The 27,852-nt window shown below is 38.0% G+C and overlaps 1 protein-coding gene across 3 annotated transcripts in view; it reads left to right on the top strand.

The window, feature by feature from the left end:
• Window positions 1-27,852, top strand: part of ZNF568 (zinc finger protein 568) — a 167,151-nt gene that overhangs the window by 94,522 nt on the left and 44,777 nt on the right. Inside the window, exons 3-6 of one of the 3 annotated variants that reach the window (XM_029212289.1) lie at window positions 5,284-5,410; window positions 5,682-5,777; window positions 9,577-11,136; window positions 26,627-26,649. In XM_029212289.1, the coding sequence (XP_029068122.1) occupies window positions 5,284-5,410; window positions 5,682-5,777; window positions 9,577-11,136; window positions 26,627-26,649 (1,806 nt within the window). Of the gene's footprint in view, window positions 1-5,283; window positions 5,411-5,681; window positions 5,778-9,576; window positions 12,030-26,626; window positions 26,650-27,852 lie in introns of those variants that run through there. The other 2 variants (XM_029212245.1, XM_029212239.1) reach the window with 2 other exon arrangements.

Raw genomic sequence — 27,852 nt, 5'->3', positions numbered from 1 at the left:
TCATTGATTAGCTCTAGTAGTGTTCTGGTGGCATCTTTAGGATTATCTATGCATAGTATCATGTCATCTGCAAATAGTGACAGTTTTATTTCTTTTCCAATTTGTATTCCTTTTATTTCTTTTTCTTCTCTGATTGCCATGGCTAAGACTTCCAAAACTATATTGAATAATAGTGGCAGGAGTGGACAGCCTTGTCTTGTTCCTGATCTTAGAGGAAATAGTTTTAGTTTTTCACCATTGAGAATGATTCTTGCTGTGGGTTTGTCATATATGGCCTTTATTATGTTGAGATAGGTTCCCTCTATGCCCACTCTCTGGACAGTTTTTATCATAAATTGGTGTTGAATTTTGTCAAAAACTTTTTCTGCATCTGTTGAAATGATCATATGGTTTTTGTTCTTCAATTTGTTAATATGGTGTATCATATTGATTGATATGTGTATATTGAAGAATCCTTGCATCCCTGGGATAAAACCCACTTGATCATGGTGTATTTTCCTTTTAATGTGCTGTTGGATTCTGTTTGCTATCATTTTGTTGAGGATTTTTGCATCTATTTTCATCTGTTATATTGGTCTGTAATTTTCATTTTTGGAGTATCTTTGTCTGGTTTTGGTATCTGGGTGATGGTAGCCTCATAGAATGAGTTTGGGAGTGTTCCTCTGCAATTTTTTGGAAGAGTTTGAGAAGGATGGGTGTTAGCTCTTCTCTGAATGTTTGATAGAATTCACCTGTGAAGCCATCTGATCCTGCACTTTTGTTTGTTGGGAGATTTTTTTATCACAGTTTCAATTCCATTACTTGTGATTGGTCTGTTCATATTTTCTATTTCTTCCTGGTTCAGTCTTGGAAGGTAACAACTTTCTAAGAATTTGTCCACTGCTCATGTTGTCCATTTTATTGGCACAGAGTTGCTTGTCATAGTCTCTTATGATGCTTTGTATTTCTGTAGTGTCCATTGTAACTTCTCCTTTTTCATTTCTAACTCTATTGATTTGAGTCTGCTCTTTCTTTTTCTTGATGAGTCTGGCTAAAGGTTTATCAATTTTGTTTGTCTTCTCAATGAACCAGCTTTTCGTTTTTTGAGTTCTGCTATTGTTTTGTTTCTATTTCATTTATTTCTGCTCTGATCTTTATGATTTCTTTCCTTCGTCTAAGTTTGGGTTTTGTTTGTTCTTCTTTCTCTAGTTCTTTTAGGTGTAAGGTTAGATTGTTTCTTTGAGTTTTTTTTGTTTCTTGAGGTAGGATTCTATTGCTATAAACTTCCCTCTTAGAACTACTTTTGCTGCATTCCATCAGTTTTGGATCATCGTGTATTCGTTGTCATTTTGTCTCTAGGTATTTGTTGATTTCGTCTTTGATTTCTTCAGTGATCTCTTGGTTATTTAGTAACGTATTGTTTACCTTTCATGTGTTTGTGTTTTTTCCTTTTTTCCTTGTAATTTATTTCTAATTTCATAGCGTTGTGGTCAGAAAAGATGCTTGATGTGATATCAATTTTCTTAAATATACCAAGGCTTGATTTGTGACCTAAGATGTGATCTATCCTGTAGAATGTTCCGTGTGCACTTGAGAAGAAAGTGTAATCTGCAGCTTTTGAATGGAATGTCCTATAAATATGAATTAAATCTATCTGGTCTATTATGTCACTTAAAGCTTGTGTTTCCTTATGAATTTTCTGTCTGGATGATCTGTCCATTGGTGTAAGTGAGAGTTAAAGTCCCCCACTATTATGGTGTCACTGTTGATTTCCTCTTTTATGGCTGTTAGCATTTGCCTTATGTATTGAGGTGCTCCTATGTTGGGTGCATATATATTTATAATTGTTATGTCTTCTTCTTGGATTGCTCCCTTGATCATTATGTAATGTCCTTCCTTGTCTCTTGTAACATCCTTTATTTTAAAGTCTATTTATCTGATATGAGTATTGCTACTCCAGCTTTCTTTTGATTCCTATATGCATGGAATATCTTTTTCCATCCCCTCACTTTCAGTCTCTATGTGTCCCTAGGTCTGAAGTGGGTCTCTTGTAGACAGCATATATATGGGTCTTGTTTTTGTATCCATTCAGCAAGCCCATGTCTTTTGGTTGGAGCATTTAATCCATTTATGTTTAGTGTAATTATTGATATCTTTGTTCCTATTACCATTTTCTTAATTGTTATGCGTTTGTTTTTGTAGGTCTTTTTTTTTTTTTTCCATACACGGGCCTCTCACTGTTGTGGCCTCTCCCGTTGAGGAGCACAGGCTCTGGACATGCAGGCTCAGTGGCCATGGCTCACGGGCCTAGCCGCTCCACGGCATGTGGGGTCTTCCCGGACCAGGGCACGAACCTGTGTCCCCTGCATAGGCAGGCGGACTCTCAACCACTGTGCCACCACAGAAGCCCTGTAGGTCCTTTTCTTCTCTTGTGATTTCCACTTAGAGAAGTTCCTTTAGCATTTGTTGTAGAGCTGGTTTGGTGGTGCTGAATTCTCTTATCTTTTGCTTGTCTGTAAAGCTTTTGATTTCTCCGTTGAATCTGAATGAGATCCTTGCTGGATAGAGTAATCTTGGTTGTAGATTCTTCCCTTTTATCACTTTTAATATATCATGTCACTGCCTTCTGGCTTGCAGAGTTTCTGCTGAAAAATCAGCTGTTAACCTTATGGTAGTTCCCTTGTATGTTATTTGTCATTTTTCCCTTGTTCCTTTTAATAATTTTTCTTTGTCTTTAATTTTTGTCAATTTAATTACTATGTGTCTTGGTGTGTTTCTCCTTGCATTTATCCTGCCTGGGACTCTGCACTTCCTGGACTTGGGTGACTATTTCCTTTCCCATGTTAGGGATGTTTTCGACTATAATCTCTTCAAATATTTTCTTGGGTCCTTTCTCTCTTTTTTTTCCTTCTGGGACCCCTCTAATGTGAATGTTTTTGCGTTTAATGTTGTCCCAGAGGTCTCTTAGGCTGTCTTCATTTCTTTTCATTCTTTTTTCTTTTTTCTTCACATCTTTATTGGAGTATAAATGCTTTACAATGTTGTGTTAGTTTCTGCTGTATAACAAAGTGAATCAGCTATATGTATACATATATCCCCATATCCCCACCCTCTTGAGCCTCCCTTCCACCCTCCCTATCCCATCCCTCTGTGTTGTCACAAAGCACTGAGCTGATCTCCTTGTGCTATGCAACTGCTTCCCTCTAGCCATCCGTTTTACATTTGGTAGTGTATATATGTCAATGCTACTCTCACACTTCATCCCAGCTTTCCCTCTCTGCCATGCCCTCAAGTCCATTCTCTACATGTGCATCTTTATTCCTGACCTGCCACTAGGTTCATCAGTACTGCTCTTTAAAATTCCATATATATGCATTAGCATACAGTATTTTTTTCTCTTTCTGACTTACTTCACTCTGTATGACAGATTCTAGGTCCATCCACCTCACTACAGATAACTCAATTTTGTTCCTTTATATGGCTGAGTAATAATCTATTTCATTCTTTTTTCTTTATTCTGTTCTGCGGCAGTGAATTCCACCATTCTGTCTTCCAGTTCACTTATCCGTTCTTCTGCCTCCATTATTCTGCTATTCATTTCTTCTAGTGTATTTTTCTTTTCAGTTATTGTATTGTTCATCTCTGTGTTTTGGTTCTTTAATTCTTCTAGGTCTTTGTTAAACATTTCTTGCATCTTCTCCATTTTTGCCTCCATTCTTTTTCTGAGGTTTTGGATCATCTTCATTATCATTATTCTGAATTCTTTTTAATGGAAGATTGCCTATCTCCACTTCATTTAGTTGTTTTTCTGGTGTTTTATCTTGTTCCTTCATCTGGTACATAGTCCTCTACCTTTTCATTTTGTCTATCTTTCCGTGAATGTGGTTTTTGTTCCACAGGCTGCAGGACTGTAGTTCTTTTTGCTTCTGCTGTCTGCCCTCTGGTGGATGAGTCTATATAAGAGGCTTGTGTAAGCTTCCTGATGGGAGAGACTGGTAGTAGGTAGAGCTGGTGTTGCTCTGGTGGGCAGAGCTCAGTAAAACTTTAATCCACTTGTCTGCTGATTGGTAGGGCTGAGTTCCCTCCCTGTTGGTTGTTTGGCCTGAGGTGACCCAGCACTGGAGACTACATGTTCTTTGGTGGGGCTAGTGGTGGACTCCGGGAGGGCTCCTGCCAAGGAGTACTTCCCAGAACTTCTGCTGCCAGTGTCCTTGTCCCCGTGGTGAGCCACAGCCACCCCTCTTCAGGAGACCCTCCAACACTAGCAGGTAGGTCTGGTTCTCCTATGGGGTCGCTGATCCTTCCCCCTGGGTCCTGATGTGCACACTGGTTTGTGTGTGCTCTCCAGGAGTGGAGTCTCTGTTTCCCCCAGTCCTATCTATTTCCTGCAGTCAAATCCTGCCAGCCTTCAAAGTCTGCCTCTCTGGGAATTGCCCCTCTTGTTGCCAGACCCCCAGGTTGGCAATCATGACATGGGGCTCAGAACCCTCACTCCAGTGGGTGGTATAATTGTACTCCAGTTTGTGAGTCACCCACCCAGCGGTTATAGGATTTGATTTTATTGTGATTGCACCCCTCCTACCATTTCATTGCAGCTTCTCCTTTGTCTTTAGATATGGGGCATCTTTTTTGGTGAGTTCCAGTGTCTTCCTGTCAATGATTTTCAGCAGTTAGTTGTGATTCCGGTGCTCTTGCAAGAGGGAGTGAGCACATGTCCTTCTACTCCACCATCTTGAACCAATCTACCATATATGTTCTTTACAACCACTCATATCCTTCTGCCATGGATTCAGCTCCCAATTTTCAGTTGATGGCTAACAAATTCTCATCTCCTTTCTTCATACCTCCAGCTGCATAGTGGACATTTACATCTGGAAGTCTTAGAAATATCAAATTTTGCATGTTCAAATTTTCATACCTCTCCTCATTCCTCCAGCTTTATTTCCCCTCCTTCTCCACTATTTCCAAGTCCTCTTTCTTACTAGATTACATAATTGCTTGGACAGGTTCTGAGCCAGTTACCTATGAATCATGTCTGTGTCATCTCTGTCACAGCCTAGTATAAATCAGTGACCACTATTTCCAGCTTCCTGAATAATAGATGATGAATTCATCAGTTTGCTGATTCAGTAATTAACATACTTCTACAGGATATTTCTATTACGGTATATTTTCCTGTATAGTATAAATACAAAATTACGTAAATATGCAAGCCTGATATATGGTATCTGATCAGCTAAATGGGTTCTTAGATGTTTTGACCACAGTGTTTAGTTTTGATGACTTCAAATTGTCTTTTTACAGGGAACAGTAACATTTAAGGATGTGGCTGTGGACCTCACCCAGGAGGAATGGCAGCAAATGAAACCTGCTCAGAGGGACTTGTACCGTGATGTGATGCTGGAGAACTATAGCAACCTAGTCACAGTGGGTAAGGGTAACTTTGCAATTTTACACAGAATTCTTTTCTATCTTTGAAATCTGTGATGACTTCAACTTGCCAGATGTCTTTAACTAGCCTTCCCTTTCTTCATTTCATTGTATGTGCTTGTCTTTAGGGTAAAGGCTAATTACTTTGTCTCACTGTGGAAGTTCCTCCATCCTCATCTTTCATAGGCCCTCAAGTCCCCAGGACTCAACCCAAGGTCTGGATGGTTGTCTCCAGCATTAATATCCAAGTCCTTTGTTGTCTTTCATAATAGGCTGCCAAGTCACCAAACCAGATGTGATCTTCAAGTTGGAGCAGGAAGAGGAGCCATGGGTGATAGAAGAAGAAATGCTTGGGAGGCCCTGTCCAGGTGAATAAGTGAAAATGCGGGTCTGAATGAGAAAGACACATGACAGTTGTTCAGGGGGTTGATACCATTTCACATTTTCCAAGATTTGCTTAAGTCTTCTACAGTGACAAAAGGTATGAATGCCTTGGATTATGGTGACACTTCCAAATACTGTATTGGAGCTATCTTCCTTTTTTCAAATTTTAGATACCAAAACTTCCCTAGTTCATTTACAGCGTTACTTTCAGGATTCGTGTCCCTCTCTATGATCCTTAAGCTCTCTCTTTGCTTTGTGTTCATAGGGTTTTTTCTTATGCATTCAATATTTGGTGGATGTATAGTATTTTTAAAACACATTTGTTTCAGAGTTAGATTCCTTTTCTTTCTATTTTGAAAAGCCTCATATTTGTTTTGTAACAATATGAGTTACATATTGTTACATGTACATACATACATACTCACAATCCCACATAGGTTTAAAAGTTTCTGGCTTACAAATTGTTACCTCCTTCCTGCTTATTTACACCTCTCATTCCTTTAATTTTTTTTGAAATATAATGTATGCACAGTTAGTTAAAAAATATAAACAGTCCAAAAGATAACATTGAAAAGTGAGTGTCTCTTACCCTTGACACTCAGTCCCTTTCTTTTCCCAGTTGAGTACACTTTTTTTTTTTAGAGTTGTGCTGGCTATTCTTTTTTTTGTTTTTGTTAATTTTATTTACTTATTTGTGTCTGCGTTGGGTCTTTGTTGCTGCGTGTGGGCTTTCTCTAGTTGCAGCGAGCAGGGGCTACTTTTCATTGTGGTGCACGGGCTTCTCATTGCGGTTGCTTCTTGTTGCAGAGCACGGGCTCTAGGTGCATGGGCTTCAGTTTTCGTGGCACACAGTCTCAGTAGTTGTGGCTTGTGGGCTCTAGAGCACAGGCTCAGTAGTTGTGGTTCATGGGCTTAGGTGCCCTGCAGCATGTGGGATCTTCCCAGACCAGGGCTCGAACCAGTGTCCCCTGCATCGGCAGGCGGATTCTTAACCACTGTGCCACCACAGAGGCCCTGTGCTGTCTATTCTTGATTGTTTATTTCACCATAAGAATTTTACATTCAACTGTCTCTTTCCAGAGAAAAACGTGTTGGATTTTTTGGTGGGAATGTGTTAGAAGCATAAATTAACTTTCGGAGTGCTGACATCTTTATAACATCGAGGTTTTCTATACAAGAACGTGTTCTCTGTCTTTGTTCAGATCTATCTATTTTTTGTGTCCTTCAGAAATGCTTTCCAAGGTTTCCTTTATACCTTTTGTCAATTTCTTACTAAGTTTATACCTAAGTAACAGACAAGAGAAAAAAATCAGTACTAGAAGAATTGGAAATGACCCTGTAAAACCATCTTTATTTATAGATGATAAGATTATATCCCTTAAAACACAAGAGAATCAACTGCAACAAATAGTAAGAGAATCCAGTGATATGGTAGGGTATCAAATTAACAAATAAAAATCAGTAGTTTTCATGTATACTTCAACAACTGAGTAGAAGATATAAGGAAAAGGAAACCACATTTATAGTCATAACAATATAGATAAAATACTATTCTGGGCATGGGCTCATGGAGCTTATAATTTAGTGGGAACTGGAGTCCCTGAGGTTTTGCAAACAAGCAAATATCTTTTTTTAAAAACCTTTATATTTAGTTGATAGTTGGCTGTGTATACAATTCTTGAGCCATACTGTCTTTCCTAGAGGTTTTGTAGACAGTTCCCTGAAGACTTTAGATAGTCCTCTGCTGCCTTTTGGCTTTGAATTGTTGCTTGGAGAAATCTGAAGCCTGATTGTTTTCCCTCATAGGTGACTTGATTTATTTGCCTAGATGCCCATAGGTTTGTTTTTCTTGAAAGCTTTAGAACTTTATGAGGCTTATTGATCAGTCAGTATCAGTTTTTCCTGTAAGCTTGTATATTCATGTTTTTTGATTCTTGTAGTGTGGTATAGATCTGAATACTGGTTCCTTTTATAACTACATTCCTCATCTTTTTTTTTTTGCGGTACGCGGGCCTCTCACTGTTGTGGCCTCTCCCATTGCGGAGCACAGGCTCCGGATGCGCAGGCTCAGCGGCCATGGCCCACGGGCCTAGCCGCTCCGTGGCATGTGGGATCTTCCCAGACTGGGGCACGAACCCGTGTACCCTGCATTGGCAGGCAGACTCTCAACCACTGCGCCACCAGGGAAGCCCTATTCCTCATCTTTGAACAAGGTTATTTCCTGCTGGACCCACTATTTACAGAAGGAGAGTGCTGGAGATTGTCTAGAAAAATACTCTTGAGCTAGTAGGAAGCCTCTGTTGCTCTGTTGACTTCCTCTGTCATACAAGTTTTCGTGTTAAGAGTTGGTTTGCCCTTTCCTTCTTCTGAATCAGAGATTATTAATTGCATGCTTCCTCTAGCACTCAGTATCTCTTCTACCCTCCTATGCCAGCATCCTGCTTATACAAGAATAATGGCTATTTGCATCTCCTTGTATAGCTCTGCCTTCCCTACCATTTGACATGGCCAGAAGAAGACCATTATGTTCCTGCCACCATGCAGTCTTAACACATCTGGATTCCACTGTTGTAAAAAATGACTCATTCATTCTGTCCACAGGGTGTTGCATCTGTTTTGGAGAACTCTGTTCACCATGCTTTCTGTCTAAGATAAGAAAGAACAGCCAGTGTCTGGGTTTCTTCCCTACCTGGTTCAGTGTACCCTCTGGTCCTTCCTTATACTCTGGAATTGGAGTTTAGCTGTCTTTTAGTTTTATTGAGGATATATTTTCTTTTTTGTTTTTTCTTCATGTTTGCAGAGAGGAGAGGACACAGAGGTGTTTAATTCCACCATATTGAAACAGGAATTCCTCTTCTATATTTGATCCTGTGGATCACCCTTCCTGAAAATGTCTTCTTTTCTCTAAAGGATTCTGATTTCTCCTCAGTTCCTGTTTATTTTTTCTTATTCCTTTATGAACTGTGTTTTACATGACTCCTTTTCTCCAGCCCTTACTGAGCATTATCCAAATGACTCCTTTTTCCTTTATGTACCTTCATGATATAGATGTATTCATGCCTTCAAATCAGTATATAACTCCAGGCTTTAAATTAATCCTCTGTTTTTCAGCCCCACTCTTATCCCTGCCTTTTAAGTACCTAAATCCTCCAATTTTTGAGCTTTTCTAGTGTTTTGTTGTCAAATCACTTTGTTGTTGGACGTTTGCATCTTCGTAGCTCAAAACTTGAATTTCTTATCTAAGCTATCAGTTGACAGTTTTCTTACCCTTTTGCCTTCCAGTATTTTGTTGAAATGTCTTGTTTACCCTTATTTTTACTCCTATTTCCTTTGTTCTTATGGGTTTAAATCTTTATTTTTTACTGTCATTTCAATGGAATTTTAAGAAGTGGGAGAAATAAACATATACATTCGATCTGTTTTGTTTAACCACAAGTGTTAATTTTATCCTCTAGTCATTTGACTTGCTATCCAGTCATTTATGTGTTTGCCCTTTCATCTTAATTATTCTATTCATTTTACTGATATCTGCATTGTATGTTTTTTAAATCAATCAGAGTAGCTTGGGCCTATTAATGGCAGTTTTCTCTCCATAATATTATTTATAGGAGTTAACTTCTCAAATCTTAGAAACTAGGGACATTTGCACTTTGGATTTCTTTCATATTGGGAGACTAGAGCCAATATCTAAGATCAACCCCACTTTGACAAATTTCTGAAATGTTATCAATAATGCAGTAGGAGAAAAATTCAAAAGTTATAATTTTTGGTCCTCCATTTTAGAAGTTTGGGAAGATGATGAACAGATCAAGGAGCAGCAGGAAACACTTGTGAGGAAAGTCACATCCATCTCCAAGAAAACTCTAATTAAGGAAAATGTCATTGAATGTAAAAAAGTTGCAAAAGTATTTCCTCTGGGCTCAGACATTGTTACTTCAAGACAAAACTTCTATGAATATGACTCATTTGATAAGGGTTTTGAACATAATTTAGGCTTACTTAGTTATGAGAAAGGCTGTATAAGAGAGAAAAATTATGAGTGTAATAAGTATGGGAAACCATTTTACCATTGCTCATCACATGTTGTATCCCCCTTTAAGTGTAATCAGTGTGGACAAGACTTTAATCATAAATTTGACCTCATCAGACATGAGAGAATTCATGCTGGAGAGAAACTGTATGAATGTAAGGAATGTGGAAAAGCTTTCAGTAGGAAGGAAAATCTTATTACACATCAAAAAATTCATACTGGGGAAAAACCATATAAGTGTAATGAATGTGGAAAAGCTTTCATTCAAATGTCAAACCTTATTAGACACCAGAGAATTCATACCGGAGAAAAACCTTATGCATGTAAAGATTGTTGGAAGGCCTTCAGTCAGAAATCAAATCTCATTGAACATGAGAGAATTCATACTGGAGAAAAACCCTATGAATGTAAGGAATGTGGAAAAGCCTTTAGCCAGAAGCAAAATCTTATTGAGCATGAGAAAATTCATACTGGCGAGAAACCTTATGCATGTAATGAATGTGGTAGAGCTTTTTCTCGAATGTCATCTGTTAATCTGCATATGAGAAGTCACACAGGGGAGAAACCCTATAAATGTAATAAATGTGGAAAAGCCTTCTCTCAATGCTCAGTATTTATTATACATATGAGAAGTCATACAGGGGAGAAACCCTATGTATGCAGTGAATGTGGGAAAGCCTTCTCTCAAAGTTCATCCCTTACTGTACATATGAGAAATCATACAGCTGAGAAACCCTATGAATGTAATGAATGTGGAAAAGCCTTCAGCCGGAAAGAAAATCTCATTACACATCAAAAAATTCATACTGGAGAGAAACCTTATGAATGTAATGAATGTGGGAAAGCTTTTATTCAGATGTCAAACCTCATCCGACACCAGAGAATTCATACTGGTGAAAAACCCTATGCGTGTACAGTATGTGGGAAAGCCTTTAGTCAGAAATCAAATCTCACTGAACATGAGAAAATTCATACTGGAGAGAAACCCTATCACTGTAATCAATGTGGAAAAGCTTTCAGTCAGAGACAAAATCTCCTTGAACATGAAAAAATTCATACTGGAGAGAAACCATTTAAATGTAATGAATGCGGTAAAGCCTTCTCTCGAATCTCATCCCTTACTCTTCACGTTAGAAGTCATACAGGGGAGAAACCGTATGAATGTAATAAATGTGGGAAAGCCTTCTCTCAATGCTCATTACTTATAATACATATGAGAATTCACACTGGTGAGAAACCTTTTGAATGTAATGAATGCGGGAAAGCATTCTCTCAAAGAGCATCCCTTTCTATACATAAGAGAGGTCATACAGGTGAGAAACGCCGAGTGTACTAAATGAATAAAGGCCTTCTCTTAAATTCAATCCATGCTTTACTTAACTTTAAAATATCTTGGCATAGTCTCAAAAAATGAAAAAGGTCTTTATGAAAAAATTGTAAAGCTTTGTTGAAGGGCAAAAGACTTGAGTAAATGGAGGGAAATACGATGGATGTAGATGGAAAAACCCAATATCATAAAATGTCTTTTCTCCCCAAATTAATCTATGGACCTAATATAGTTCCAGACATCTAACAAGAATTTTCTAGGGTCTTTACCAAATGATTCTAAAATCCATATGAAATAAAAGTCTATGGATTGCTGAGACAATATTGAATAAGAACAGAGAGGACACACCTTCTACCATATACTACACGTATTATGAAGTTATGGTCATATAATAGTGTGTGGTATTAGAACATTAATGGATAAATAAAAAGGATTTACAGAATAGAATGCCTAGAAGTAAATGAATGAATATATGCAAACTTGTTATATATATATATATATATATATATATATATATATATATTAGACATGACATCGTGAATCAGTAGAAGAATGATGGCCTAGTCAATAAATACAGTTGGGAGTATTTGAATCTCCATATTGGGGAAAATAAAATTACATACAACCTTACAACATATAAAGAAAAAGAATTCCAAAGGATTTGAACACTGAAATGTGAAAAGCCAAACTCTGAACTTCTTGAAAGGAAATAACAGGATATTGTCTATGACTTTGAGGCAGGGAAATATTTTTTAAAAGGACCCTGCCATTCCACTTCTGGATATACATCCTAAAGAAATTCATAAATATGAATAAAATATATATATATATCTGAATTGAAAACAACATATATATTGAAGGGATAATGGATGAATAAAATGTGATATATTCAAATAATGGAATGGTATACAGCAGTTAAAAGAAATGAGCTTGGTCTATATTGTGTAACATGGTTGCTATCTAAAATAATGTTGAGTGAAAAAAAAAATCAAGATCCAGATGAAACATACCATATAATAACATTCATGTAAATTGGAGTGAAATCATTCACAAAGAATAGAATTGTTTTTATTATTGAAATATGTATGTAAAACTATTTTAAATGGATTAAAAAGGACACATACCAAATTATTGATAGTGTTGTCTCTGGCAGGAGATTAGGATTGAGGGTGTTGGTCAAAGGGGGCTTTTAGCTTTACTTGTAATTTTTATGCCTTAAAAAAAGATGGGTAGCATATAAAATAAATCTTAAAAGTTAATGATACAAAATGGTGATATGGATGTCTTATCTTAATAGTGTTTTTGTACTTATTTCTCAGGATTTATGGGCTAGGGGAAGCCTATACCCAGAAAATAAAATGTTACAATGGATTCATATGCCCTATCAGGTGCTGAACTATTTTTTGAAAAATATTTCCAGAAAAGTAGTAATTAAAAGTGATAGTTCTGTTTACTATATAATATGAAGTTAACATGTTTTATCAATCCCATGATGCTCTTTTCCCCCCACATTTTCACATTCTGAATTTAGAACTCAGTTTTCAACCAAGTATATCTTAGATTCAAGGAAGTATATAATTATTTATTAAAAATTTGAAAATCAGAGGGTAGTGTGACAAATCAAATGTGATTTTATTTACTATTTTAGGGCATCATCAAGGTCTAATGATACATACTCTCTTAATGTGTCTTGCTGACGTCTTTTGAATTTTCTGGTCGATTTACGACCCCAGGATTTTTTTTGATGGCAAGTGTCATTTACAGGCCTGCAATTATTTTGAATATTAAGTGACCATTAGCGCTGGCTTTAAAGCTGCTGTTGTGTGAAACGGCCAGAAGGCGGCAGCATTTCTCCTTACCAAATCTGGTTACTAGGGCAACAGAGCCATAATGGAAGTTGTGCTGTAAGTTGTAAATTAGGACGGAAAGTGCCAGGAAAAGCCCCTTAAGATTATGTCTCATTACTTCTTGTTCGTTTTTTAATTTAATTTTTATTTTTTATCACAGCCAATTTGATTACGTTTTGTTTGTTCTAGGTGTGCAAGATGTGGTTCTTTACTATTTTAGGGCATCATCAAGGTCTAATGATCCCTACTCTCTCAATGTGTCTTGCATTATTTGGCAACTGACTTGTTGGATTCATAGTTAATAAGTTAGTAATATGCTTAGAGTCATTGTGGAGAAAAAAAGATTTTCCTGAGAAATTAACTCTACAATATTAGTCTTGCACTGTATGTTTCCATACAACCAGCATAGGCATTAATATCATTGTTAATTATTACAATATTTTGAAACAAGAAAGCCTTTTATAGGCCATTTTAAAATATTTATTTATTTATTTATTTACTTGGCTGCATCGGGTCTTAGTTGCGACACACAGGATCTTCATTGGGGCATGTGGGATCTTTTGTTGCTGTGAGCGGGCTCCAGAGCACATGGGCTCTCTAGTTGTGGCACACGGGGTCTCTAGTTGTGGCACACAGACTCTAGAGTGCGTGCTTAGTAGTTGCGGTGCGCGCCTTGTGGGATCTTAGTTCCCCGACCAGGGATTGAACCGAACCCACGTCCCCTGCATTGGAAGGCAGATTCTTAACCACTGGACCACCAGTCCCAAGAAAGACTTTTATTTTCTTGAGGTGGCCATAAGCAATTATGTAAGATTGCTTCACTCTTCTACAACCCTTGTTTTATGTACCTATCTAGTTTTGGTTGGAAGCAGTGGTGGTCTAAGACCCTGAGCAGTAATAAGAGTTTCGCTCAAAGGATCTTATTCTCTGTAACAATACATGAATCACCCCTTCAGGTAATTTTTTTTTTAATTATACCACCTCTACAATATTATTTGACATGCAGAAAACCATTAGTGCCCTTTTAAAAACATGATTAGGATTGGCGATGTTGTTCAAAAGGAATCTTTAGCTTTGAATGTTTGAATGTCAGCCACATTTATTTTAAAGCTGATTTCACAAAACTAAATCTTTCTCAAACTAAATTTATGAAGTACAAGCATGAGTAATGTCAATTTTATTTTTATTAGCTATTTCTGAAGACTGACAGTGACTTACAATTGTAAATAGCGGGTGCTGATTTTTATGAAATCAATTTACCAAAACTTAAGTATCTAAATGAGTGTTGTAATTTCATAATCTCTTCTTTCATAGATTTTGTGCTAAGTCCAATTTTGCCAGCACACTTTTTTGTAGACTTCTTTTTTTAAAAAAATAGTTTTCAAAGTTCATGTATTATATACATAACAAGATCTGTATATTTTTAGTTGCAAAACTTTTTTTTTGGGTCTAAACTTTCATTTTTCACTCTGATTTTCTTCTTTTTAAAAATAATTAATTAATTTTTATTTTTGGCTGCGTTGGGTCTTTGTTGCTGCGTGCCAGCTTTCTCTAGTTGGGGCAACCAGGGGCTACTCTTCATTGCAGTGCACAGGCTTCTTATTGCAGTGGTTCTCTTGCTGCAGAGCACGGGCTCTAGGCGCACGGACTTCAGTAGTTGTGGCACATGGGTTCAGTAGTTGTGGCTCGCAGGCTCTAGAGTACAGGCTCAGTAGTTGTGGCACACAGGCTTAGTTGCTCCACAGCATGTGGGATCTTCCCGGACCTGGGCTCGAACCTGTGTCCCCTGCATTGGCACGTGCATTCTTAACCACTGTGCCGCCAGGGAAGTCTCCTGATTTTCTCCTTCATGATTTTTATTTTCATTTTTGTTTGTTCGTTTTGTGCTGCATCATGCAGCTTGCGAGATCTTAGTTCCCCGGCAGTGAAAGCACAGAGTCCTAACCACTGGACTGCCAGGGAATTCCCAATTCTTCATGTTTCTTTATTTGGCTCATATCTCATTTAAATCTTCTGCCCCTTTACATAGCTTTGGAGTCAACAGAAAATTTTAAAATTTCACCTGCAGTCCATAAAGACTACCTTAGGGGCCTCTTTTAGCCTCTCCCACTAAGAGTGTCTGTGCTTATTGGGTGAGATAAAGTGCCTGAGAGTAAACCTGAATCTCGAGTCTAGGAAGGCTGTTCTGCTGACTATATGTCAACAAGAAAGTGATCTGGTCTCTAAGTTTTTTCCCTGTCCTAAGGAATAGAAATAAGGTCTAAGTGACTGAGATAACATCTGAAAAAAAATCATTAATCAAATTACAATAAATCCCTCTCCACTTGGACGCATGTGAACTGCTGCCTGGAGAATTTCCATTCTAGGTTTCAGACTTGATTTGAAGTTTGCTGATATGAAAGATGAGGAAAAGAGAGATAAAGGATAGCTCTTACATTTTTGTGGAGAGCAACAGCTGGATGGTCGCCATTTGCTAAAAATGCAGCAGACTAGGGAGAAACATTTTGGGGTAAAGATTGGAGGATGGAATCGAGTTCTATTGTGGACATTCTTTTACCTTGTATCTGCCAGAAGCAGACCTTAAGATGAGGATTCCTATGCAAGTGGTTTATTAAGGAAGTTCTCCCAGTAAGAATGGTAAGGGCATGAAGAAGCAGGAAAGTAAAGTGGAAGTTAAGGGTGTGATCTTAGCTGTAGTCCTGCCATGGGTCGTTTCAGCCCAATCACTAAGGAAACTCTAGAATGTAAGTTATGCCTTAGACTTGTCAAGATTCCCCCTTCATTGTACTGCCAGCTGCTGAGGATCTTGACTGCTGACAACTCACAGCTAAATTCCTCTATAGGAGTTGCTCTTGCACAAAGAGAGCTGGGTCGTGCACGGTTAACACTGCCTCCCCAAGGGCAATTTAGAGCAAGTCCAAAGAGCCAATCCAGAACTCCCCAACAGATTGCAACCCTATCACAGTTCAACTTAACCTTCCACCCAATCTGCTTCCTCTCAGATTCTGTTTCCCAGGCAACCTGACTTAAGACAGGGAGACATTTTACAACAGCAAGTCTCAAACTGAAATAAAAATTTTAAATTCATTTAAAAATGAATAAAATCATCACATGTTAACATGATAACATTTTATGAATAGTAATTATTTTCCAAAACAAAAATAATGAGAGTGGCATCATTATATAATTTTTTAGATACCTTTAATAGTTTAATGGAAGACAGCTGGTTTCTCCTATCTGCATTCATTCTGTAGCAATGTCACATGTTATATAGACTGGGAGACTCTACACTCATGAGAGAATGAAAGTGAAAAAGGAAAATCAAGTCTTGGAATTACTATGGAAATATTTTGTCCTAAGGGACCCCTAGGGATTCTCCGACCACTCTTTAAGAATTGCTGTTTTGACACCTGCCCTGGTTTCTTCAAAAACTCTTTGTTAGTGGACTAAAAAGTTGTGAAGTGAGGGGAAGTGAGGAGAGGTGTTGGCATGCTATTTAAATATATAAGTGGTCCTAGATAGAGGATTTGAGAAACAAGAATAGTGGGCAAAGAAAATGTTAAAATGTGAATAAATAGAACAAATATTGACAGTGGAACAGAATAGCAGAATTGACTTATGGCATTAAAAACGACAGTGAAATTACTGGAAAACACTGGCATATAATTCACAGGATTGGTGTGGGTTTGATTTAAAGTATTTTAGGTCCCTTTATTGTTAAAGCTAATGTTTTGAGATACAGATTTAGAATGTAAGAGACCTCAAATAACAGTGCCTTAAAATAAAATTAAAACCTGATTTTTTTAAATCCTTACTTTAATAGCCTGAAGTTAGGTAGTACAGAACTGGTATGACTTCTCTTTCTTGTTTTCCAGCACTCCTAGGGTGGTGACCTTATTCACACAGCCCAAGATGGCACACTATCATATTCACATCCCAAGGAACCAAGTGGAAAAGGGGGCAGAGAGGCACATCAGTTTACTCTAAGGACAGGTATCTAAAGTTGGAGACATTACTTTCCTTCACATTTTACTGGCTAGCACTTAGTAACAAGAACAGAAATAGCTGCAGAGCCAGCTGGGAAATTACAAAGACATAACATCCAGCACTGATGATTATGCAAGTAAGTGAATGGTAATGATGTGAAATGTATGACTCTTTTGGAAATTAAAGTTTTCATACTGATTAAAAAATTCAGGATTTCTGGTTTCAGCTCTGATATTTAAGGAGCTTGGAAGTCATTGCTCCCATCCTTACAACAAGGAAAAAAAAACCTGAACAAACTGAAAGTCAATGACTTCCCCCCGCCTCTGAACTCTGGGAACCAACAATTATTACTATTATTTTTTTAAGATTTTTTTTTTTTTTTTTTTTTTGTGGTACGCGGGCCTCACACTGTTGTGGCCTCTCCCGTTGTGGAGTACAGGCTCAGGACACACAGGCCCAGTGGCCATGGCTCACGGGCCCAGCCGCTCCATGGCATGTGGGATCTTCCTGGACCAGGGCATGAACCCGTGTCCCCTGCATTGGCAAGTGGACTCTCAAAAACTGCGCCACCAGGGGAGCCCTAAAGATTTTTTTTAAGGGAAGTTTTCAGTTAACAGGAAAACTGAGGGGAAGGTACAGTGATTTCCCATATGCCCCCTGCCCCCACACATGCCTAGCCACCCCATTACTAACATCCCCCACCAGAGTGGTACATTTGTTACAATTGATGGACCTACTTTGACACATCATAATCACCCAAAGTTCATAGTTAACATCAGGGTTCACTCTTGGTGTTGTACATTCTATGGGTTTGGACAAATGTATCCACATATATCCACCATTATAGTATCATACAGAATATTTTCACTGCCCTTAAGATCCTTTCTGCTATTCATTCCTCCCTCACCCCAACCCTTGGCAACCACTGATCTTTTTGTCTGCATAGTCTTGCCTTTTCCATATAGTTGGAATCATATAGTATGTAGCCTTTTCAGATTGGCTTCTTTTACTTAATAATATGCATTTAAAGTTCCTCCATGTCTTTTCATGGCTTAATAGCTTATTTCTTTTCAGCACTGAATTGTCTGGATATGCCACAGTTTATTCATTCACCTGCTGAAGGACATCTTGGTTGCTTCCAGGCTTAGGCATGTATGGATAAAGCTGCTGTAAACATCCATGTGCAGGTTTTTGTGCAGACAGAAGTGCTCATCTCTTTTGGGTAAATATCAATACCAAGGAGTGTGATTGCTGGAATATTTGATTAGAGTATGTTTAGTTTTATAAGAAACTACCAAACTCTCTTCCAAAGTGGCTGTATTGGCTTCCCTGGTGGCACAGTGGTTAAGAATCCTCCTGCCAATTCAGGGGACACGGGTTCGATCCCTGGTCCAGGAAGATCTCACATGCCATGGAGCAACTAAGCCCGTGTGCCACAACTACTGAGCTTGCGCCCTAGAGCCTGCAAGCCACAACCACCGAAGCCCATACACCTGGAGCCCGTGCTTTGCAACAGGAGAAGCCACTGCAGTGAGAAGCCCAAGCACCGCAACAAAGAGTAGCCCCTGCTCACTGCAACTAGAGAAAGCCTGTGCACAGCAACACAGCCAAAAATAAATAAATAAATTCATTAAAAAAAAAAGTGGCTGTATCATTTTGCATCCCAACAGTGAATGAGAGTTCCTGTTGCTCCACATCCTTGTCAGCATTTGGTGTTGTCAACTTTCCAAATTTTGGCCATTCTAATAGGTATGTATAGTTGGTATCTCATGGTTGTTTTAATATTAATTTCCCTGCTGACATATGATATGGAGAATTTTTAAAATTTCATTGAAGTATAGTTGATTTACAGTGTTGTGTTCATTTCTGCTATACAGCAAAGTGACTCAGTTATATATATATATTGCTTTTCATATTCTTTTCCATTATGGTTTGTCACAGGATATTGAATATAGTTGTCTGTGCTATACAGTAGGACCTTGTTGTTTATCCATTCTATATATAATAGTTTGCCTCTGCTAATCCCAAACTCCCATTCCTTCCCTCCCCTACCTCTCCTCCCCCTTGGCAACCACAAGTCTGTTCTCTGTATCTGTGAGTCTGTTTTTGTTTTGTAGATATGTAGATTTGAATCATATTTTAGATTCCACATATAAGTGATATCATATGGTATTTGTCTTTCTCTTTCTGACTTACTTCATGAAAACAATGACTTTTCTTAAACCCATCAAAGAATTGAGGTCACAGGGAAAACCACCACTCTGAATTTTGGAGAGATGGAAAAATATAGATAACAGCCAAAATCAGCTTACCCAGAGCAAAAGCCACAGGAGCCATAAACTGTTAAGAACACTTAAATGATAGTTTTGATGAATTGCTGAAAGGTGAGTGTGGATTAGCTTGAGTGTGAGAAGCTCTGGGGGCCCAGCCTTAGGGAACCCCCACACTTTCATGTGTTTTATCTCTTGAGAACCCACCAGGTTCTCAAGGTAAAGATCTAAGAAACACCCTCCCCTCATTTTTGGGACTAGGAAAGGGCAGGCTTTTTGAAATACACTTAGAGTGTTCTACATAATAAATTCCTGCTCTCCTAGGCAAATGGTACTACCAGAGCCCTATCTCCTGGAGGGAAGGGCAGCTAGCCAGTGCCAGCCCCCTTTAACCTTCCTGTCTCACTGAAACGGAGAAGGGAAAAAAAGGCTGAAAAATACTTCCAAAATATTATAAGAGTATAAAATGCTTCCCCTCCCCTACACCTTAGCACCACATTGATAGGGCTCCTGTATAATAACAGTGGATTGCAATGGAAAGAGCCACAGGATACAGACTTGATTTAAGAAGGAGATCTTAGGGAAACCCAAAGACAACAGAGGAGGAAGAAACGATGACACCAGAGAAAACTGAAGCCTCTGTCACTTACAGCTGTAGCAAACATTAAACATGGTCCAGCTACTGGCCAGATTTACATAAAATCTCACACTAAGGTATATTACTTCCGTTTATATTACCCAATACATCATATCCAGTTTTCAACAAACAATTACAAGCTATGCTAAAAGGCAAGAAAAAACTGAAGTGATGATGCAAGCATTAGAACCAGGCTCAGATATGACCCAGGTTTTGGAATTATCAGGTAGGAAATTCAAAATAACTGATTAATATGCTAAAGGACTCTAATGGAAAATGTAGGCACTATGCAAGACAGTTGGGTGTGTAAGAAAAGAGATGAAAACTCTAAGAAAAGATCAAAAGAGAATGCTAGAAATCAAAAAATACCTTTGATAAGTTCATCAGTAGAATGAATATGGTCAAAGAATCGATGAGCTTGGAGCTATGTCAGTAGAAATTTGCCAAACTGAAATGTAAAGAGAAAAAACTGGTTTAAAAACAACTCCAAAACAAAACAAAACAAAAAGCCAGAACAAAATATCCAAGAACTTTGGATAAATAACAAAAGTGTTACATACATGTAATTAAGATGCCAGAAGGAGGAGAAAGGAGAAATATTTGAAATAATAATGGAGGAGAGTTTTCCAAAATTAATAACACCAAATGACAGATCCAGGAGGCTCAGGAAATACCAAGCAGGTGAAATACCAAGAAATCTACACATATGTACAGTTGATCCTTGAACAATGCAGGGATTAGGGGTGCTGACCCTCAGAACAGTCAAAAATCCACATACTGCTATCTCTGTCTCAAAAACAAAGGAATTGATAAATGACTCACCCAAGGACAGGAGGCTGAAACAGTTTGGATAGAATCAGGACTCAAACCTTAGTTCTTTTGATCCCACATATTGTGATTTCTAATTGAACACAAACCTTTCCCCACACATAAAGTTCTGTGAAATGAAAATATACGTACTGTATTTATTGAAAGTAATCCATGTATAAGTGCACCCAGGCAGGTCAAACCCGTGTTGTTCAAGCAGCAACTGTATATCATATTGAAACTGGAGAAAACCAAAGACAAAAAGAAAAATCTTGAAAGAAGCTAGGTTTTGTGGTGGGGGGAACACCTGAAGTCTGGAGAACAAGGATAAGAATTACATTGGGCTTCTCTCTAGAAACCATGTAAGCATGAAGAGAATGGAGTGAAATATGTAAAGGGTTGGGGGAAAACCCCCTAACATTCTACAAAGCTATAGTAATCAAAATAGTATGGTGCTGGCACAAAAACAGGCACATAGATAAATGGAACAAAATAGACAGCCCAGAAGTAAACCCACACATATCTGGTCAATTAATCTATGACATAGGAGGCAAGAATATACAATGAAGAGACAGCCTCTTCCATAAGTGATGTTGGGAAAACTGGACAGCTACATGTAAAAGGATGAAATTAGAACATTTTCTCACACCATATACAAAAATAAACTCAAAATTAATCAAAGACCTACTGTAAGACCTGAAATCATAATACTCCTAGAAGAAAACATAGTACACTCTTTACAGGTCTTAGCAATTTTTTTTTTTGGATCTGTCTCCTTAGGCAAGGGAAACAAGAGCAAAAATAAAACAAGTGGGACCTAATCAAACTTAAAAGCTTTTGCACAGCTAATGAAACCATCAACAAAACAAAAAAAGCAACCTAGTGAATGGGAGAAGATATTTGCAAATGATATGGCTGATAAAAGGTTAATATCCAAAATATATTAGGAACTCATACAGCTCAGTAGCAAAAACAAACAACCAACCTGATTTAATAATGGCCAAAGGACCTGAATAGGCATTCTTCCAAGAAGACATATGGATGACCAACAGACACATGAAAAGATGTGCAACATTACTAATCATCAAGGAAATGCAAGTCAAAACCATTGTGAGATATTACTTCACACCTGTCAGAATGGCTACTGTCAAAAAGACAAGAAATAACAAGTGTTGACAAGGGTGTGGAGAAAAGGGAACCCTAGTACATTATTAGTGGGAGTGTAAATTGGTATAGCCAGTATGGAAAACAGTATGGAGGTTCTTCAAAACATTAAAAATAGAACTACCATATGATCCAGCAATTCCACTCCTAGTTATATACCCAAAGAAAATGAAAACACTGATTCAAAGATACATGCATTCCCATATTCACTGCAGCATTATTTACAACAGAACAAGGAAAATTATCAGGGGAAAAGAGGGCATCAAATAATCATAAAGAGATCGATTGCTCAAGAAGTCATAATAATCATTAAAGTGTATAGACCTAAGAGCAGAGCATCAAAATGCATGAGGCAAAAACTGATTGAACTATATTCATAATAGCCAAAAGGTAGAAATAATGAAAATGTCCACTACCAGATGAATGGATAAACAAAATATGCAGGGGCTTCCCTGGTGGGACAGTGGTTGAGAATCCGCCTGCCAATGCAGGGGATATGGGTTCAATCCCTGGTCTGGGAAGATCCCACATGTCCCGGAGGAACTAACCCCGTGTGCCACAACTACTGAGCCTGTGCTCTAGAGCCCATAAGCCACAACTACTGAGCCCACATGCCACAACTACTGAAGCCTGCGTGCCTAGAACCCGTGCTCCACAACGAGAGAAGCCACCGCAATGAGAAACCCACACACCACAACAAAGAGTAGCCCCCACTCGCTGCAACTAGAGAAAGCCCGCACGCAGCAACAAAGACACAACACACCCCAAAATAAATAAAATAAATAAGTTCTTAAAAAAATACTGTATCCATTTAACAGAATGTTATTTGGCCATAAAAAGGAATGAAGTACTGATACATGTTACAGTACAGATGAACCTCAAAAACATTATGCTACATGAAAGAAGCCAGAAGCAAAAGACCACATATTATATGATTATTCCATTTAGGTGAATTATACAGAATAGGCAAATCCATAGAAACAGAAAGCAGATTAATGGTTTCCAGGGACACTGGGGAACGAGGGATTGGGGAGTGACTGGTTAATGGGCATGGGGTTTCCATTTGGGGTGATGAAAATTTTCTGGAATTAGTGGTGACAATTGCACACCGCTGTTAATGCACTAAATGCCACTGAATTGTACACTTTTTAAATGGATAAAATGTGAATTTTATCATCATATAAATGACTGATAGAACCGTAAGGAGACTACTACACCCCACCTTCAGTAATTGATAAGTCTATGCGGCAGAAAATCAGTAAGGACATAGTTGAACTGAATAGCAGCATTGATCAGCTGAATTTAATTGATGCTTATAGACTGTTTCATCCAAAAACAGCTGAGTACACATTCTTCTCAACTCAGTTCAAACATTCACCAAAATAGACCACATTCTGGCCATAAAACACACCTAACACATTTTGAAGACTAGAAATCATATAAAGTATGGCCTCAGGCCACAATGAGAAATAAACTAGAAATCAATAATAAAAAGCTGAAAAAAATCACAAAATGTTTGGAGATTAAACAACAGATTTATAAGTAACACATGGGTTAAACAATTATCAAGAGAAATTCAAATATATTTTCAACCAAATGAAAACACAATTTATCAAAATTGTGGAGTGCAGTGAAATGAGTACTTGGAGAGAAATTATAGGCTTGAAGTACTATATTAGAAAAGAAGAAATATCTAAAATCAATAGCTTAAGCTCCCACCTTAGCAAATGAGATAAAGAGGAGCAATTTAAACTTAAATCAAGCAGAAAGAAAGCAATAATAAAAACTAGAAATCATTGAAATTGAAAACAGGAAATTAATGGAGAAAATCAGTGGAAACAAAAGCTAATTCTTCGAAAAGATCAATAAATTGATAAAACCCTAATGAGTCTAACCAAGAAAAAAGATGACAAAACTATAAATCTCTTAGAAAAAAAATTTAGGGGACAACTGACATTGGATTGGTAATGATTTCTTGGCTATGACACCAAAAGCACAGACAATGAAAGAAAAAGTAGATATATTGGACTTAATCAAAATAAAAAACTGTGCATAAAAGTATACTATCAAGAGAGCAAAAAGACAACTCACAGAATGGGAGAAAAAATCATATTTCTAATAAGTGATTAACATCCAGAATATATGAAGAATTCCTAACAAGTAACAATCCAGTTCAAAAATTGACAAGTGCCTTTTATAGATATTTTTCCAGTGAAGATACACAGATGGTTAACAAGCACATGAAAAGATACTCAACTTCAATTGTCATTATGAAAATGAAAAATCAAGACCATAATGAGATATGACTCCACACCCACTATGATGACTATTATTTTTTAAATGGAAACTAATAAGCTTTGGCAAGGATGTGAAGAAATTGGAACCCTTGTGAATTGTTGGTGGGAAAGTAAAATAGTGCAACTGCTGAGGAAAACTGTTTGGCATTTCTTCAAAAAATTAAACTTAGAGGGCTTCCCTGGTGGCGCAGTGGTTGAGAGTCCGCCTGCCGATGCAGGGGACACGGATTCGTGCCCCGGTCCGGGAAGATCCCACGTGCCGCGGAGCGGCTGGGCCCGTGAGCCATGGCCGCTGAGCCTGCGCGTCCGGAGCCTGTGCTCTGCAACGGGAGAGGCCACAACAGTGAGAGGCCCACGTACCGCCAAAAAAAAAAAAAAAAGTTAAACTTAGAATTACCATATGATTCTGTATTTCTACACCTAAGTATATATCCAAAAGAATTGAAAGCAGGAATTCAAATTGATATTTGTAAACCAATGTTCATAACAGCATATTGACAATAGCCCCAAAATGGCCATCAGTGGATGAATGGGTAACCAAAATGTGGTATATATATACAATAGAATATTATTCAGCCATGCAAAAGAATGAAATTCTGATATACACTACAATATAGATGTAACTTGAAAACAGTGGTGACTTTTGTCCTGAAAAACAGTTACCTTGGCTGGATTATTTTTTAATAAGAATCTTGATAGATGGAATTTTTTTTGACATTTATTTTATTTATTTATTTGGTTGCACTGGGTCTTAGTTGCAGCAGGTGGGCTTCTTAGTTGTGGCTCACTGGCTCCTTTGTTGCAGCTCACCAGCTTCTTAGTTGTGGCAGTCAGGCTCCTTAGTTGTGGCTCATGGGCTCCTTAGTTGTGGCATGCAAACTCTCAGTTTGGGCATGCATGTGGGATATAGTTCCCTGACCAGGGATTGAACCCAGGCCCCTTGCATTGGGAGCATGGAGTCTTAACCACTGTGCCACCAGGGAATCCCTTGGCTGGATTTAAAATACAATCTGTCTCCCCTGAATAAGCAGTAACTGAAATATCTGCTCCATTTTTCCAGTCTTCTAGTTGTTGATTTCCCTAGGCTCTTTGGAGTTTCCTTTTACTTGTAAGTTTCAGGCATCAGTCAAAGATTTGGGCAGAATCTGTATGTAGATCTTGAGTCTCTTTCTCTGTAGCTCCCTCCTTACTGGAATGTAACTCTTCATTATTAAACCATTTCATGAAACTTCAAACGTCATCCTCCAACTTCTCAAGCCAGTATGATTGTGGCTTTCTACTTGTGTTTAGCTACCTCGTGCCACAGAGGCTGTAAAGTGCTCTTAGGTGATAATCTATATAAATGTTAATGTGTCACAGTGCACTTTTTGTTTTTCAAGGTTCAACTCCCCTTCAATTTTTGCCTACTTTTATTTGTTCCTCAATGCCTTCACATTGTGCGTGTGTGTCTGTGTGTGTGTGTGTAAAAACATAGTCCAGAGTTTATAGTTATTATCTTTGTGTGGATTAGTCTGAAATAAGCAAGTCTGCCACTACTGAAAGTGGAACTAGACAATGACATTTGAGCAAAGAACTGAAGGAGGTGTGGGAATGAGTCATGGAAAATTTTGAATAAAGAACATTTAGCTTTAGAGAACAGAAATTTCAAAGACCCTGCAGAGAGCATACGTGACATGTTCAAGGAATGGTAAGAAGCAGGACATGATGGTCAGAGAAAAGAGAGGTAAGAAGGGACTAGTAAGTGATGAAGTTTAGAAAGAGATTGAAGGCCAGATTAAGTTGTGTCTTGAAGATGAGTCTAGGAAGGGATTGGCTTTTGTTTTGTAAGGAGTGGGAAACCATTGGAAGGCCATAAGTAGAGGACTAACACAATATGACTTATGTTTTAAAGGGATTGTCTTATAAGACCTATTAATATTAGAGGGCAGAGGAGCTAATGTGGAACCAGAGATACAAATTGAGAGGCTCAAGGTAATAAGGGCTTGGATCTGGGTGATAATGGTTGATGTATTGAGAAGTAGTCAGTTTTTTGAGATATTTTCAAGGTAGAGCTATAAAGATTGGCTGATAGATTTGGTGTGGCTCATTAGAAAAAGAGAAAAATCAAGATGATGCCCAGATTTTTGACCTGATCAACTTAAAAGATGCAATTTCTATCTGTTGACATGGAAAAGCTACAGGACAAGCTTGTTTGAGTGTCTGGATGGACAGGTTGCTAGGGAGAGGCCTAGATTTCCAAGCACAGAAGTCTACTAGACAACTAGATATGTGGATCTGGAATCCAGGAGGGACGTCTGACTAGAGATATACTTTCATGGGTTGTTAGAATATTAATTGTGTTTAAAGCTATGAGACTGGATGACAAGAGATCTAAGGACTGATCTTTGGGGGGAACTCTATCATTTAGAGGGCAGAGAAATGAAAAGCAAGCAGCATAGGAGGTAAGAAAGTGGGGCCAGGGAGTTAGAACAAAAACCTAGGGAGGGAAAGGTATTGGGAGCAAAGTGAAGAAAGAGTTTTTAAAAGGAGGGAATGATGAACTTTATCAAATTTTGCTAATTGGCCAAGTAAAAAGACTGAGGGACTTCCCTGGTGGTGCAGTGGTTAAGACTCTGCACTCCCAATGTGGGGGACCCGGGTTCAATCCCTGGTCAGGGAACTAGTTCCCACACTCATGCTGCAACTAAGAGTTCGCATGCCACAACTAAGGAGCCCTCAAGCTACAACTAAAGGGGCCCGCCTGCCTCAACTAAGACCTTGTGCAACCAAATAAATAAATAAATATTTTTTAAAAAGAAGAAGATGGGATACTGACCACTGAATTCTTTAGCAACAGTAAAGTTATTGGTGACCATGACAAGATTAGTTTCAGTAAAGTGGTGGTAAGTAAAACTCTGAAAGTAGATAGAATATGTAGTTAAAATGACTATAGTGATGGGAGATTTTACAGTCTCTCTAATTGACTGATCAAGCAGACAAAATGTTTTTAGGCTTATAGATAATCTAAGCAGCACAATTAACAAATTTGACCTGCTGGACATATCTAGAGCATGCATCTGACAACTTCAGAATATACATTCTTTCCAAGCAAACATGGAACATTTATAGAAGTTGACCATAAAGAAACTATCAAGCAAATATCAGTAGATTAATATCTTAAGCTGCAATCTCATCACACTGCAGTTAAACCAGATATCAGTTACAAAAAGCCTGGAACCTTTCAGTATATCAGAAAGCAAGAAAGTTATCAGATTACTGGGGTCATTTCAAAGGACACAGGAGCCAACTTGAAGGGACTTTCACTGGCCAAAGATGATTTTAACAAGGAAAAGATTAATGACTACAGAGGACTGAAATATAACAATTGGTGAAAATCCATAGGATCAAATTATGCTGGAAAAATAGCAAGAAATCAAAACTTATTTTTCACCAGTGGCTGGTGCACCAACTCCTTATATTGAAAATGTGATAATTAAAGACTTCTCTGTATGAACTGTATTTCGTAGTACACAAATAGTCCTAATAGTGGTTGCAAATAGCTAAGTAGTTTAAAAAGAAAAGTCTGTACAGAGTAATTCTAGTTAATAAGTCTAAGAAGTAGCTAGAAAAAAAGCTAGAAAAATAAGCTAGAAAAAAAGTATGCTAGAATTAGAAAAATCAACATTTTACAACCTTAAATGAAATAACTGATTC

The sequence above is a fragment of the Monodon monoceros genome, unplaced genomic scaffold (genome assembly GCF_005190385.1).
Source record: "Monodon monoceros isolate NGI ecotype Baffin Bay Population unplaced genomic scaffold, NGI_Narwhal_1 Super_Scaffold_10, whole genome shotgun sequence".
Taxonomy (NCBI): Eukaryota; Metazoa; Chordata; class Mammalia; order Artiodactyla; family Monodontidae; genus Monodon; species Monodon monoceros.
This window is presented reverse-complemented; position numbering and strand designations above follow the sequence as displayed.